Below are 13,899 nucleotides of genomic sequence, written 5' to 3'. Positions count from 1 at the left end.
TCTCAAATCCCCCCCCCCATACACACACACACACACACAAACAAGTGCATTCGATTCACATGTGCGTGCTCTCTGGTCGGAGCGTCGCAGAGCTCAAACGCGGCACAAAGTTGTGGGCGACGGTCAAGAGAACAAGAAGAAAAGAGAATGAAAACCAGAGGGAGAGAGGGAGGAGAGAGAGAGGGAAAAGAACCTAGGAGCACTGAGCAAAGAGTCCAGCCGCCAGCCTCTGCAAAACTTTTGCAGAAAGACTTTCTGGCTAAGTGGGGTCTTGGGCATCTCAGACACCTAAACTGTGTGTGTGTGGGCGTGTCAGCAATGCCGCTGTGAGGATAAGATGACCTGGAAGGATTAGAGGGTTTTGTGACACACCCCCAACCCTACACGCATCTCTTCTCTGTGCACCCTGCATGCGCGCACACAGCCCACCCACGCCAACCCCCGCCTGACTGTTTCTCCATGCAGGAGTGACGCATGTGGTTGTGCTAACTGGCTAATATTTCAAAAATCACTTGTTTTAGATAAGCCGACGGTAGCATAGCTACATTTCACAGCATTTATTAAATAGCACTCAGCTGTGTGCCTAGCTGCGCACGTCGGAAACACATGACGCGATGACCTCGTTTGATTCATCTTGGGGTGCAATGTATAATAATCCACATCATGATCGACAATAAAACTAGCTGCCAACGGAACTAATCGTCGATTAGTTAATCGTCGTTTCTTGCGCCGGCTTGAAGCGCTCTGATTTGTAAACACTACCGCTTGCACGTTCACCTTCACAAAACCTCCCAAGTGTGGGAGGAGTTCACTCTTAGCAAAAAAGGTAGTGAACTGCAACATCCGCAAAGCTGTCATGGCCAACACGAGAGCGCGCGAGTTATGCTGGAACGTCCGAAGAGGCGCGTGGTCTCGCTGGATGATGTTTACTACATTTTGCATTTATGTTTGCTGGCATTTAGCGGACGCTCTTATCCAGAGTGACTTACAAAAGTGCATTGTCATTTTTTCTCCTAGAATACACGCTAGTACAGTAGGTTAGAGTCTGAGATACCGTTGAACTAGAACACTATAGAAATACAGGGATCACTGCTGATGCAAAACACACGTGCAAGCTCTGTACCAGGCGCTGAGAAGTGCAATAACAGACCATTTCAACTATGCATGTGCCCTACGTGGGCCCTAAATTTACAGTCAAACTCAGCATCGGTCGTCACAGTGACGTGTGCCAAAGTTTAGATACCTTCTAAATGCATAGAATTTCTTCTTATTTATTGATTTTAAATTTAGATGACTTCATTTGTTTAAGGAGAAACTGTTGAAGTTTTGTCCTACTGTACTGCTGCTACTTTGCTTAGCCTATCGTTTTCAATTCTGACAAAAAAAAACTATTAGAATGTTTATTTATCTTTTCTATCAGCAGTAAAGTTTGTTAAAAGGAGTATTTTTGAATCTTTTCTCTTTATTTTTAGCTAGCACTTGCCTAAAACAACCTCAAGCTATATTCAACAGCTGATCGCTAAATAAGATCCATTGAGTAATCGCCCATAATGCGAATAGCCGATTATTCGCTCCAGTAATCAGTCAGTTACCCGAGCATCAACGCAGACGACGTAGCGGCCCTAATCTCGTCTCTCTAGCAACAGAGCAAGCGATGACCTCTTTGAGGGTCAGATCTGGATTCTGACTGAACTTTTATTAATAATATTACATATTAGCACTGAAAATGAACTCCATCATTTAAGCCATATAGTGTGAGTGAGGCTCTGCCTCCATCTGCAAGACGCTAAAAAACTGAGCTACGCTTTTCATGTCTCGGTGACTAATGCGCTGCTCAAAGGACTCCCTGGAATGACAACAAACAAACAAACAAACAAACTTTCTTTTTTTCGTCAGGGCCGGTAAGAATATACAACAGGACGGTATCACTCTGACCAGTTGGGAACCATGTGACCAGCGGGGAACAAATGCTGTACATCGGTATGCCTGCGTGTGTGCGCACATGTATGCCAGTGTATGCTCATGTGTGTGCAAGTGTATGTTCGTTTGTGCAAGTCTGTGTATGCATGTGTGCGAACTAATTGTATGTGTGCGTTATGAGGACGTCACCTGCACCAACAGCCATGTAATGCCAGCGCAATCAAGAATTTGAGTCACTGATTTCCGTTACTCTCTGCTTGGGTGTCCAAAGTTCTAACACTATACGCATATGTGCATACACACTCCTCCACACACACACACACACACACACACACACACACACACGGCATCCAGTCTGAATCAGACAGGCCGCTGACATCACCTTAACAACCACAGAGAAAAATGTATGAGGAGCTGGACCCATTTCAATTATTCATCTGTCATCACCAAACCCACAACCATGAAGCACCCACCGCCTTAGCCCTGGCCCCGCCCACAGCCCCGCCCACGGCCCCACCTCAGCCAGCTCTGCCTCTTCATGTCTGTGCGCACTGCTCTCTCGTCAGACCTGGGCCTGACTGTGTGTTCAGACTTCGCTAACTAATGTGTTACCAAGCTGTGTTTAAAAAAGAAGAAAAAAAGAAGTTGTAATCAATAACTGGTTGATGACTACAGCAAAAAAAATTACAAATCTTCCACAATATCTGTCTTCTGTCACAGATTTACAGAAACATAGGAAGTCACACACGCAGAAACGCACACGCTCGCTCACGCAGTCGGGCACACGCAGGCGCCCGTGCACACCCGTAAGCCCCCTCGAGGGTGTATGAGACCTGGAGGGGGGGGGGGGTCAGACCCCAAAGATCAGAGAGCCAGAGAGGAAAGAAAGCTGAAGGAGGGAAAGTGAGAGGGAGACCCATTTACCCCAGCTCACAAGTCCTCCTCGTGCGTGTGTGTGTGTGTGTGTGTGTGGGGGGGGGGGGGGGGGGGGGGGGGACAAAGGCAGGTCGGCCCAGACTAAGGCCCCCCTCTCTACATGAGTGTGGGAAGCTTGAGCAGCAGAGCAGAAACAGCAGGCCCACAGAACCCAGAGCAAGGCAGGAGCACCATTCAAATGAAGCCAGACAGAGAGAGAGAGAGAGAGAGAGAGAGAGATGGGGGGAGGGAAGTGAGGGAAGGGGAGACAGACAGAGAGAGAGAGAGAGAGAGAGAGAGAGAGAGAGAGAGAGAGAGAGAGAGAGAGAGGGAGATGGGGGGGGGGGAGACAGAGAGAGAACCTGCTGTATTGCTGAGGTCTGCAGGTCAGGTTAATACGCCGATCCTGAGAGATTTGCAAAAGCGGTTCGATTCATCTGCGATTAAAGTTTCCCCCTCTGACAGGGAGCTGCTTTGTTTGTGCGTTTCCTCCAGAACATGCTGCAAGATTCCCCTCATTGACTCGCCTGCGTGTAAACACATGCACGCAGGCTGCCTTTACAACGCACGAGTGCGCGCACACACGCGCATCCCCTGGCCAGTGTTTCCAGTAAGCTCACAGGTGCACACTGACCTGGCATCCTGCCCCTGCCCTCAGCAGAGAGGTTGAGCTGGATGTCCTGGTCCCCTTCTTCCCTGTCCCGGCCGAGAATCATCCAGCTCTCCAACCCGTCCGAATCCGAATCCGAATCCGAATCTGAATCCGGGTCTTCCACGAACGGCATCACCGATCCCGAGCTCTCATCAGAGTCTGAGTACAGCACCACCACTTCCTCCATCACGTTCCTGACCTTTTCGCTCCTCGAGGTCTGCGGAGCGAGCAAGGCGGAGGGCCGAGGCCCCTTCCCGTTGACCCGGCAGCGAGGCCGCGACTGCCGAGGTTTTAGGGCGCATACGCTGTCTTCGTCCTCCGTACTGTCCGAAATGGTGATGGCATCGGGGCCCGAGTCGATCGTGATGACTTCCACGGGGGCAGGCGGAGCCGGCGGGGCTCCCCGGCCAGGCTGGAGCGGCTCCTCCTCGGGCCCCTCATGACCTGTATCCCCCTGGACCTCCTGGTTCTCCTGCACCTCCATGTTGTAGTGCAGCTGGGAGTACAGCTGGAACTCCAGCTCACTGTCAGATTCCGACAGACAGGAGTCGCCCTCGTCTTCCTCACAGTACAGCTCATCTTCATACTCCGCCCACTGTTGGTACCTCGAGAACATCTCGAGGAACCCCCTAAACAAAGACACATTTACCATCACTCACAGGCCACTACAAGCAAGAGGCATCTTAACACCATGTACCAACTTACTGGAACGTGGCTTCATTGCCACTGGCACAAACCCGCTTCAGACCCGCCAGCGTGAACTGACAGCACTTAGTCATTATTCATAATCTAAGTACACCGAAATGGCACGTTGCCGCTGAGAGACACGATCACACGAGCCGCCCGTGTATAGCGAGGCCTGTGCCGGATTGTTTACGGCAAGGCGCCAGAGAGAGAAGCGGGTTACCCGAACCCATTAGATTTGTACTCATTCTTCTCCCCCACTATCCTATTAGAGCAATCGACATTTAAAGGCTGTCACAGCCGTATTCTTCCACTTAGACACGGTCGCAGTCGCCATCGCAGGTGCGGTTTACGGTGAAACGCCGACGTGAAACGGACGTGAAACGACGTAGGGAAACGGAGCAGGCTACGTACAGCTAGCCTATTGCCACCTCCTCTCAGCCAAACGCGACCGACACTAAAACGTAGACTACGCCGACATCTGACAGCAGGCTAACAAGTCAAAACACTAACCATAACTTCTGCTTTGACATTCTTCTGAGGTGCAGGTATATTCAGCAAACTTCTGCTGCTAGCTAGCCTGAAGCTACCTGTACACTAAGCCATGCACACTCTTGGCCTTGGTTATGATGGTAACGTTCACCGCCGATTGTTTCGAGACAAGTACCTAAAACAGGAATAATTTGGAGCATTTTGATTTGAGACACGGGAGATTATAATATACTTTATAATACGCGTTATAATCATATTTATCAGGAACAAGAAACTAGTTAGCTAGAGGTAGCTAGCTAGCGAGCCCTGCGATGCTATCCACGTGTGTAGTCTGAACGACGAACCGGTTGTTTATATACGACTAAATCATGTATTATATGGCCACAGAAGTCATATAACCCAGGCCACTGGCGATCGCACGCGTAAACCTACAGCTAACAGAGCCATCTTCTTTTACTGTGTAAGAACTGGAATCAAACCTGCCTATTAGTTTCCGAGGTTTAGAGAACGACAACACAGAACAAGAAGCTTCCGGGCATCAGAGACGAGAAATAGTTGGCCAACTATTCACTATCGCTGGAACAGGCGCACATCTCAGACCGCCAACGTGAGTCCAGTTTTAACTTTTGTATTATAAAATACGATATATACGTCTTTTAGGATAAGGTGAAGCCGTCTTAGACAGGTCAGTTGGAGATTAATGTGTCATCCACGTGCTACGATTTACGATGCCTGCTCAAAATTAAAACGCTGCCACTAACGTCTTTTCTAAATTATGGCCGAGAAATGTCACTGGAGTATGTCGGTATTTACAAAGATTTACAAACGGTGGAAATGTACCAGAATAACAGAGAACTAGGAAAGATTTAGGCTTTAAAAAGACTAACACTGCTTTAAAAAAAAAAAAAGCTCATTCTCGGTGTATGTCTATGGTAATTATGATAAAACGTTTAAAAAAAACCGTTCATCATGTTATTCGTAAAGCAATCTAAATATTTATTAGAACTGTGCTTGTGCGTGTGGTGGGCTCTTTTATACAGGCCTATGTGTGTCTACTTTGGCAACATCTCATTCTTTTGCAGACAGCCCTACAGCGCGAGCCTCGCTTGATGCCGGAGGGACGCTCGCGGTTTCAATGCCATCTGATGCCGAGGACGTCCCCGTGCGAGTCAGACGATGAAAAGGGCCATCAGCAGAGAGGACTGTTTTATTTCTAAAGGTTACACTTCCCAAATTAAGTGAAAAGTCTGCTCTGTTTATCTTGCTCGGAGAAAAGGCTCGAGGATGAGCGCTTTGAGCGGGAATACGAAATAGCTGTGCATTGCCGCAGTCGCGGGTGCGAGGGCTCTCTAGTCGGAATATTTGCTTCCTGTTATTACTGTTATTGTTTTAAAGAGAGTCGGAAAGAGCTTGCACGTCGGTTAATCTGCCTGGATTCAAACCAGTGGGGTGTTGAAGATGGAGTCGCGAGCTGGAATCCAGGCCTCTCTATTCCAATCTCGCATTCCACGAGGATGTTCTGCATGAGGAAGATTTTCATTTGGGGAAATCAAGTCAAATGGCCACCTTCCCTTCCGCGTGCGCGAATGCTGTCGAGTCCTCTGCGTTATTCAAGTGTAACATTGACCCTTACTGTGCTCTGATCGATATTCAGACATACAATTATCATGAAACTGATAGTTATATGTCTATTTAGATGCTGTATATGATCTTTCTAGGGGTTTGTGTAAAACGTCATCTTGGGTATGTTGACCAAGGAGCAGATTTGCAGAGAAAGGGTACATATCAGTGAAGACGCCCACATCATCCGAGTGTGCTTCTGAAGGATTCTGCGGCGCGCAAACCCTCAATGAGATACGCTGTATTCATTTATTAAAAGAGAGAGCCTTCTTTTAACAAACCCCGGAGTCAAATGGCAGACTGTGTGGTTAATTCTGCATGAGTGTATTGTCAGTGAAATGTTCGGGTCTCTCGTGCGGGGTCGGAGACTGGGGAGGTGCGGTTTGACCCCTCCATGTCACTACACGTCACATGGGGTTCATGGACAAAAAGAGCCCAGTGCCAAACCTCATGTCTTCTTTTGTCTAGCCTGGTTCTGCGCCAAACGTTTACAACCCAGCTTCCGGGGCCTGTCACCGGCGAGTGCGAGTCCAGTGCTCTCCACACACACACACACACACACACACACACAAACAAAATTAATTCAATCTAACATAACCCTTTACAGAAACAGCCCCTTTCATAAAAACCTTGGACACAAGTGTACATTATATCCACATATCTACCCCCTTTGTCTAAATTTAAAATCCCATCTATCTCTCTATTCATCTATCAGTCTATCTGTCAGTTTAACTGCATGTGTCTATGTATGACCTATGTATTCACAGAGTTTGGTTAAATTACTTCAGGGCTCGTTGAAGTTAAGTACACACCTTAATGCCTTATGTTTTGCACACTTGATTTATATTAAAGAACCTGGCGATAGACTCCAGACCATTTTGGTCTTTGAAGAAGAAAAATTCAACAGTCCAAGACATTCAGAGAATTCTCATTATTTAAGCGGTTAGAGAGCTAACGTTCTCTCATTGCACGTCTCAAAGAAAGTCCGAAAATTATTCCTTAAAACTAGAAAATAGTTTTGATCTACATCTTTGTACGTGCCTGCTTAAGAAACGCTTTTAGCAGTCCGCGCACCATAAAAGGCATCTCCGTTAAACAGTGGCGCCATGTCTCTGTGAAACATTTACTGCGACGAAGGGTAAAAGACAGTTTAAAAAAGTATTCATTAACAAAACCGTTTTGAATCCTGTTAATAGCCTAATACGACAGCATCATTACTATTACTATTGTATGTTGGAATGTTACAATATTTGCGATTAAATTTTTTTTAAGTCCGATTTAAGCATAAAATATAAATAAAAAACATAGTCTTCTAACGTCTACTACAAGTACTATCGGGTGTAACTAAATGGGAGCTATTTTATAGCAGGATATAAGGGAATAAGGGAAGTGTAGGGCCAGCGATGCACTCACTAGACTAGACTCACTAGTCTTTTGCAGTCGACGCTACAAATTTTTATTTGATATTTCTTGTTTGATTAATATGCTAGAAAAAATCTATTGGCAATGCAAGTGCGTGTTCTGCTTAGGCGAAGGAAACGTTGTAGCGAGAAGTTACTTTTTCTGAACTCGGGAAAGTTATTTTTGTTGATTGGCTATCAGTTATCCGTAAACCAAAGACAAGACGCTTGAATAAAAAACAGAAGCCTCATTAATGTTGTTGATTTTCCCTATTTATTTGTTTACTTATTGTTTTAATTGTCCGCTTTGGTTCTTGCGTCTCGGTCTAACGCAATTATTTCCGGTTCCACCCGGGCAACGCGGGGCCCACACATCCAATAACCATCGTTTCCAAAACTCGTCGCTCGTTAATTACATTATTAATGAAATTAAGAGGGAGAAGGAATCACCAATTCTGTAAAGGCGTCATTTAAAATTAGAATGCCACAAGAAAAGAAAAAAACAAAATATGTAACTTTTTTTTTGCTTATCAAAAGAGTTACGAGAGCATAAATTCTGTTATGTATTATAGTTAAGTGTCTATGTGTATCAGTTATTTAAGAGTCTTGGAGAAAATTATATTTTTATTCAATTCTATTTTTTTAAATATTTGTTTTATTTAAGAAATCACTGTATTGAAATGACAGTCTATCTACATCGTGCATTTTAAGCAGTTGCATTCACATTTTTGAAAATTCGACAGAAAATGTACGCTGCAACTGATATTATTATTGTTGCTGTTGTTCGTGTTTAATAATAATAACAGCGGCGATGATGATAATAGTAATAATAGTAGTAATAATAATAACAATAATAATCATCATCATCATCATCATCATTTGCTATATTATTCATTACTATAATATATTTATAAGCTTAGATCACTTTTTTTTTACAAGTGGAATCTCCATTGTGGTCTCGAATTTGAAAGTTTTTGTAATATGCTACAATATGCTCTTTTTTTAACATAAAAGACAGGACCACCCAAACTACGACTAACGTGAGTAGGACATTATTTCCTGAGTTCTGTATTTGACAAAGTCCCGTGCATGCGCCTAAACGCCATTCTCCGTAAACACGGTTTCATCTCTAACTGAATGTGGCAACTATAGCGCAGTACTATTATTTGGTGGCATGTAAAGTTTAAATGTCTCCATTTAATGTCTAACATACGTCTTAACTTAAGTATGTTGCTGCCCTATGTGTCAATCCATTTAGAGGCAAGCAAGCACCATATTTCTTTTTTCTGCTAGCAATTTTACCTAAGGCTTTTATGCTTTGACAGACTCAGATATGTGAAAACTGCGCATCTGAAAAGACGTAGCATACTTTGGGGAGCGAAGTTGCTTTGATTCGCCTTTATCGTGAAGACGACTGAATGAATGAGACTTAAAATTAAGCGCATGATGACCAATTGGCCTACGAGAAGTAACAGAGCAGAAGAATAAAAAAAAGAAAAGAAAACCAAACGCTGCATGTCACTGCGTTTTAGCGGAAGCCAGAGACCGAGGGAATGTTGTCATTGTGGCGAATTTCCGCGAGGCACGCTGTACGGACTTAGGCTTACCCCAGAGAGGCGGGTGCACCGAGGCAGGGACGTGGCCCCGGGTCACCGCGGGAGCGAGCCACCTGCCGAAACACTGCTACCACATTCACATCCGCTAAGCAAAAAACTCTCCCGTCTGCGCGTCACAGGCTACCCACGGGATCGAGCAAAGTCACGTAACAGCGGGTTTTAACCGCTGTAAAATTCGCACCAGTCGAGAAGGTGAAGCGCATCGACTCAAAATCACCAGCCGTGGTGAATCTCTTTTCTTTGCCGTTTAATTTCTTTGCCGAGCTACCCTGTCGTTTTGCCATACGTTTAAAACACTGTAATTAAACAATCGACCTCGGGCCCGTATTATGCACTCTGACCTACGGGCTACATGATTGTAAATTAATACAACCTAAAGCTTCATTATTCTCCCTTTGAACCTCCGTCAATGGGACAAGCCATTAAGAGGCGCGATTAAAAGGAGACCATTTGCTGTCTTCCGCCCGCTCGCGAGGAGAGGTCAGGCCGGGAGCAGCCGACAACAACCAGCAGCAGAAAACGGCGCGTCTCGCGCATTGTTCGGCCTTCAATTGTCTCCGTGACGTCTTATGAACTCCAGGACCCGGAGTCATCCGTTAAACCATCGCACCCGCGTCCACCGCAACACTGTGGTTGTTGAAGAGGGGGACTCGTGCTTTTCTTTTTCTTTCTTTTTTTCCACGTGAAGCTCTTGGGGGTGACGAAAATGTGTCCTCTTAGAAAGTAGAACGAACAAGCAGCCAGGGAACAGCGACAACGCGTGGGGTTTGAAAAGGACCCTGGCAAAACACCTAAAAAAAAAAAAAGACCCTACCGCAAACACGTATGTTCTGACAATGCATCTTTTTGAGTTCTCTTCAGTGTGATAAAACGTATACATAACGCACGTGCACATTGATCAAAAAGCTTCATGTATAAATGCAAATGTATAAATAATATTTTTAACAAAAATGTATGGGCAGATTGAAGTTTATTTGGATGCACTGGGTCTTGTGATTTTTAAAGATGATCTGTTTTTCACTAGTCTCCAGTGAACCCAAATCCCCTGACGCACTCAAACGTGTCAGAGAGAGAGAGAGAGAGAGAGAGAGAAACTTCTGTTGGAAAGAGTACCAAAAAAGTGTAACAGATGTGCGAGCGCGCGTACACGTCTGCAGAGGGGAAGCGGGTGCACGATAGTGTGTGTGTGTGTGTGTGTGTGTGTGTGTGTGTTAGAGAGTGGAAGAAAGAGAGAACATGAGCGCACATTCAACGCGCGGCTCTTTTTTTTTCTTGACTTTGCGCTTAATCGTTTTACGCTTTCTCCGGAGACCCCTTTCCACCTAAATCGTTTAGTCTCAGCCCACTGGGCACTTGCAGCGGCGCAACAGGGAGCGGAAGAGGCGCATTATTTCAAACTACAACACGCCAAACCTCTGTAACACAAAGAGGGAAAACGCTACACACGATACAGGAGACGGAAAGTTTTTTTTAACCTCTTTCCCCCCACGGCTCATCCCACTCTCCGGACCAACTATGGACTTGGACCAAAAAGGTCCATCAGTGCGCATCGGACGGACTGGTAGGGCCTTCACTCTTCTTAACTTTGCCCTATTCTTTAGAACTAAATTTATATCAACGACCTACTTAAACTAGCAATTATAAAAAAGTGGTCATTTCATCGTGTGCGTAGCTAACATTTTCTAAACCTCTAAACTTTTCTTCTAAACGTATTATTAGCAATGTGGCTTTATCCGCTATGGATACATGATGATGTGGTTTAAGATATTTATTTTGAGACCGTCAGCATTTCTTTTTTAAGACTCTACACTTGAGACAGATGTTCGATCTTGTTAACGTACTCAAACCTGAATTTAAGCTGCGGACCTTGACCTACAGATCCTGTTTGGGAATTCGGTTTCGTCATGTTCAAAATAAGAGTTAACTCAAACCAATAATAACTACATTTGTTGCTACTGCTGAAGTCTTGGCAGTGACATCTGAACGGGGTGTCCTTGTATGCTTCGACCGGGGCCCTTTTGGCCTAGATGTAGACCACCTCGTCTGTGCACGAGCAAAACCCTGGACTTAAAACTGCGTATGCGATTTTCAATACTGTGTAACTTGAAGAAATTCTTTTTTTTTTTAAATATATTTTTATAAACATCAAACTGTAACGCCGGTTGTCAGAATTCGATTGGCTGAGTTTGTCCTGACAAATGTGATCTGTTACCTACATCTCAACCGAGTCTCGGCTAGTGGAGGGAAGAAGAAAAAAAATCGAATCTCTTGATTGCTTGTGTTGTGGGCAGAAAGGTACGATCGATTGACAGCGAGAACTCTGTCTATAGTCTACCATCTAGCCTAGATGTGCTCCAGACTCGATGGAAAATCCGGGTTATGGCAGTGGCAGCTTTCGAACCATCTATCGCGCGCAGGATCTTCAGTCGTGACGAAGAGACACGAGCGACGTGAACGCCGAATATAGCCACGATTAATACGCCATCAACCGTTACTCTGAAGGCTTTTACCGTTGGGGCCGAGGCAAGTATTTTTTATATAATTTTATACCCTTGAAACAAAAGCCACCGTTCAGTTATGCATTTGCCTCCACACAAATGGAACTGTGTGAAATTGGGTTAAAAAAGCCGAAGCGTACTACCTCGGCAATGCGACCACCGCCACCCCCAACTGTGCGCAACAGGTAAAAGGAGCGTAGTGTGTTTGGTTTTCGTCGCGCCATACAGGGGCACTTGAATTCGTAAACGAAGAATTCGTCGTTTCCTTCACAGAACCTCTGGTCCATATCCAAAGCACGACTCATCGATTAATATCAGTTTATGGTAACTGGCACTTAACGCTAGGTGTCAAAAACTACAGTAGGCCTGTCGAGTATAGCTCGACAGCAGGTGGCCAAACAGAATATTTCTAATATATTTGCACAGCCTGTCCTGAGTGACTTTTAGACAGTGCGTCATGTAACCTGCACGTTCCCGTAGGTACCGTGGACTATTTCTTTTCGAAAACTGAAGAAGGCCTTCAGCGTGTCAGCTTCAGCCTTCATTCGCCATGCGCCTCACGTCGATCGTACGTACAGGAGCTTAGGAGAGCCACACCGGAGTGCTCGTCGTATTTTTAATTTTGGAAGCTAGCTGTTTCAGCAAAATGATGCACGTTACAAACTGCATATTCATTTCAAACACTGCAAACCAACCAACCAAACAAACAGATGTCTGTCTGGGGTCATGGTTAGACTATGACGATTATTTGGAAACAAGAAGCATTTAATTTTATTCCAGAATGCTTTGCATAGCATAGGCAAACAACGTCTTGCTTGAAAACGCCCTACAACATAAACCCGCTTTTTCAGAGTCTTCTGTAAGATATTCTTTTAACGCCCATAGGCTGCCTCAAAAAATGCCTGACTTTAAAGGCACTTTCGGTCTCTCCCCCATTCTGGTGATTTCTCCTTTACCAAAAGTTGCCAACGCGTCACGTTTCCACATGCAAAGGGGCAGACCGTGAAAGGCCAAGGCGAAATGTCATTTATTACGCTATAACATCTAAAAAGAATTCGTCAAAATTGATTCTGGCGGTCGGGGTTTAACCCTATATTCACGGTCGTCATCACTTGCTGCAGTGTGACGGGCGAGACCCCCTTTAACTCCCTCGCCGGCGCGTGTCAGTCACCTCGCAGACGCGCGTGACCCGTGAAATAATTTATAGAATTGTTTACTGGCGGCTCTCGTCTCGTGATTCTTATAGACGTAGCGCGCGTGGACTGCCTCGCGCACTGCGTGGATCCACCGTCACCACGTGGACCTGCTGTGGAGCAAGGATGTAGAACAGGCCAGGGCAGATCTCGACGCTTGAAAATACGTTAAAAGGCTACAAGGGTACTAGTCCAGAATGGAGCAGAAAGGCCAGTCATGCGGCGCTTTCCAAGTCTCGCCCCGTTTTTTTTTGTAATTTTCGGCCACGTTAATTTCGCCTGTTTGTTGAACGAGGAGCAATGTGCCAACTAGTACAATTTGGCCCTGCTTTTCTCACTGGTTCCCTTACGGCACACAGACCTCTGAACAGTTCACTTTACGGTCGCTATGTTTTATTTGGTTTTTTATTATTGTCTTTTTTTAAAATGAATTCCAACTTAAGAGATATGCATTTCTCATCGCGCATATAGTCATGCGGGCGTGTAATGCAAGTCGCCGCCAAGTTAACATGCGCGATTAATCTTTCATAGTCTTTACCGAATCTTACCTTATACAAAAAAAGGAAAAACACGTTGCTAGACATTAGAGTTCACCTCCTAAATCATTATCACCTCCGAATTCCGAAAAAAAACCCTACTCAATACGCGGGAACCAGTAATGAATTATGCTAATGCTTTCAGACTTCAGGATTAAGTGTCTAATGGAAGTTCTAAATTCTAGGCCCAGAGCAACAATAACTTAGCATATAAACGATTGGCTGAGTTTTTACTTTTAATTGCTTGTGTATTTAATTTTCCATTCGCATCTCCGCATGGCAAGAAACGAGAGCAAATGTGTTTTGGGGAGCTATTTTCAAGGCGTGATTAGAACCAGGAAGGAACCGTCAACGCTGCCCAAATAGAGGCTTA

General features: G+C 45.1%; 2 protein-coding genes and 1 long non-coding RNA gene across 7 annotated transcripts in view; 2 read left to right on the top strand and 1 right to left on the bottom strand.

Moving 5' to 3' along the window:
- The window catches only part of zcchc7 (zinc finger, CCHC domain containing 7), a 33,515-nt gene extending 28,300 nt beyond the window's left edge, over positions 1-5,215 (bottom strand). Inside the window, exons 1-2 of one of the 2 annotated variants that reach the window (XM_035530178.1) lie at positions 5,147-5,215; positions 3,470-4,116 (exon numbers count right to left, since the gene is read on the bottom strand). In XM_035530178.1, the coding sequence (XP_035386071.1) occupies positions 3,470-4,103 (634 nt within the window). In that variant the 5' untranslated portion in view covers positions 4,104-4,116; positions 5,147-5,215. Of the gene's footprint in view, positions 1-3,469; positions 4,117-4,192; positions 4,289-5,146 lie in introns of those variants that run through there. The other variant, XM_035530177.1, reaches the window with a different exon arrangement.
- LOC113587669 lies at positions 5,185-6,563 on the top strand. The gene is made up of 2 exons (XR_003411764.2): positions 5,185-5,270; positions 5,746-6,563. It is a non-coding gene; the product is annotated as an uncharacterized LOC113587669 (long non-coding RNA).
- Positions 6,564-10,438: 3,875 nt separating this feature from the next.
- Positions 10,439-13,899, top strand: part of pax5 (paired box 5) — a 48,362-nt gene continuing 44,901 nt past the window's right edge. For all 4 annotated transcript variants that reach the window (XM_035530231.1, XM_035530229.1, XM_035530230.1 and 1 more), the window contains exon 1: positions 10,439-10,860. In XM_035530231.1, the coding sequence (XP_035386124.1) occupies positions 10,815-10,860 (46 nt within the window). In that variant the 5' untranslated portion in view covers positions 10,439-10,814. The remainder of the gene's footprint in view (positions 10,861-13,899) is intronic.

Source organism: Electrophorus electricus, chromosome 9, assembly GCF_013358815.1.
Source record: "Electrophorus electricus isolate fEleEle1 chromosome 9, fEleEle1.pri, whole genome shotgun sequence".
Taxonomy (NCBI): Eukaryota; Metazoa; Chordata; class Actinopteri; order Gymnotiformes; family Gymnotidae; genus Electrophorus; species Electrophorus electricus.
This window is presented reverse-complemented; position numbering and strand designations above follow the sequence as displayed.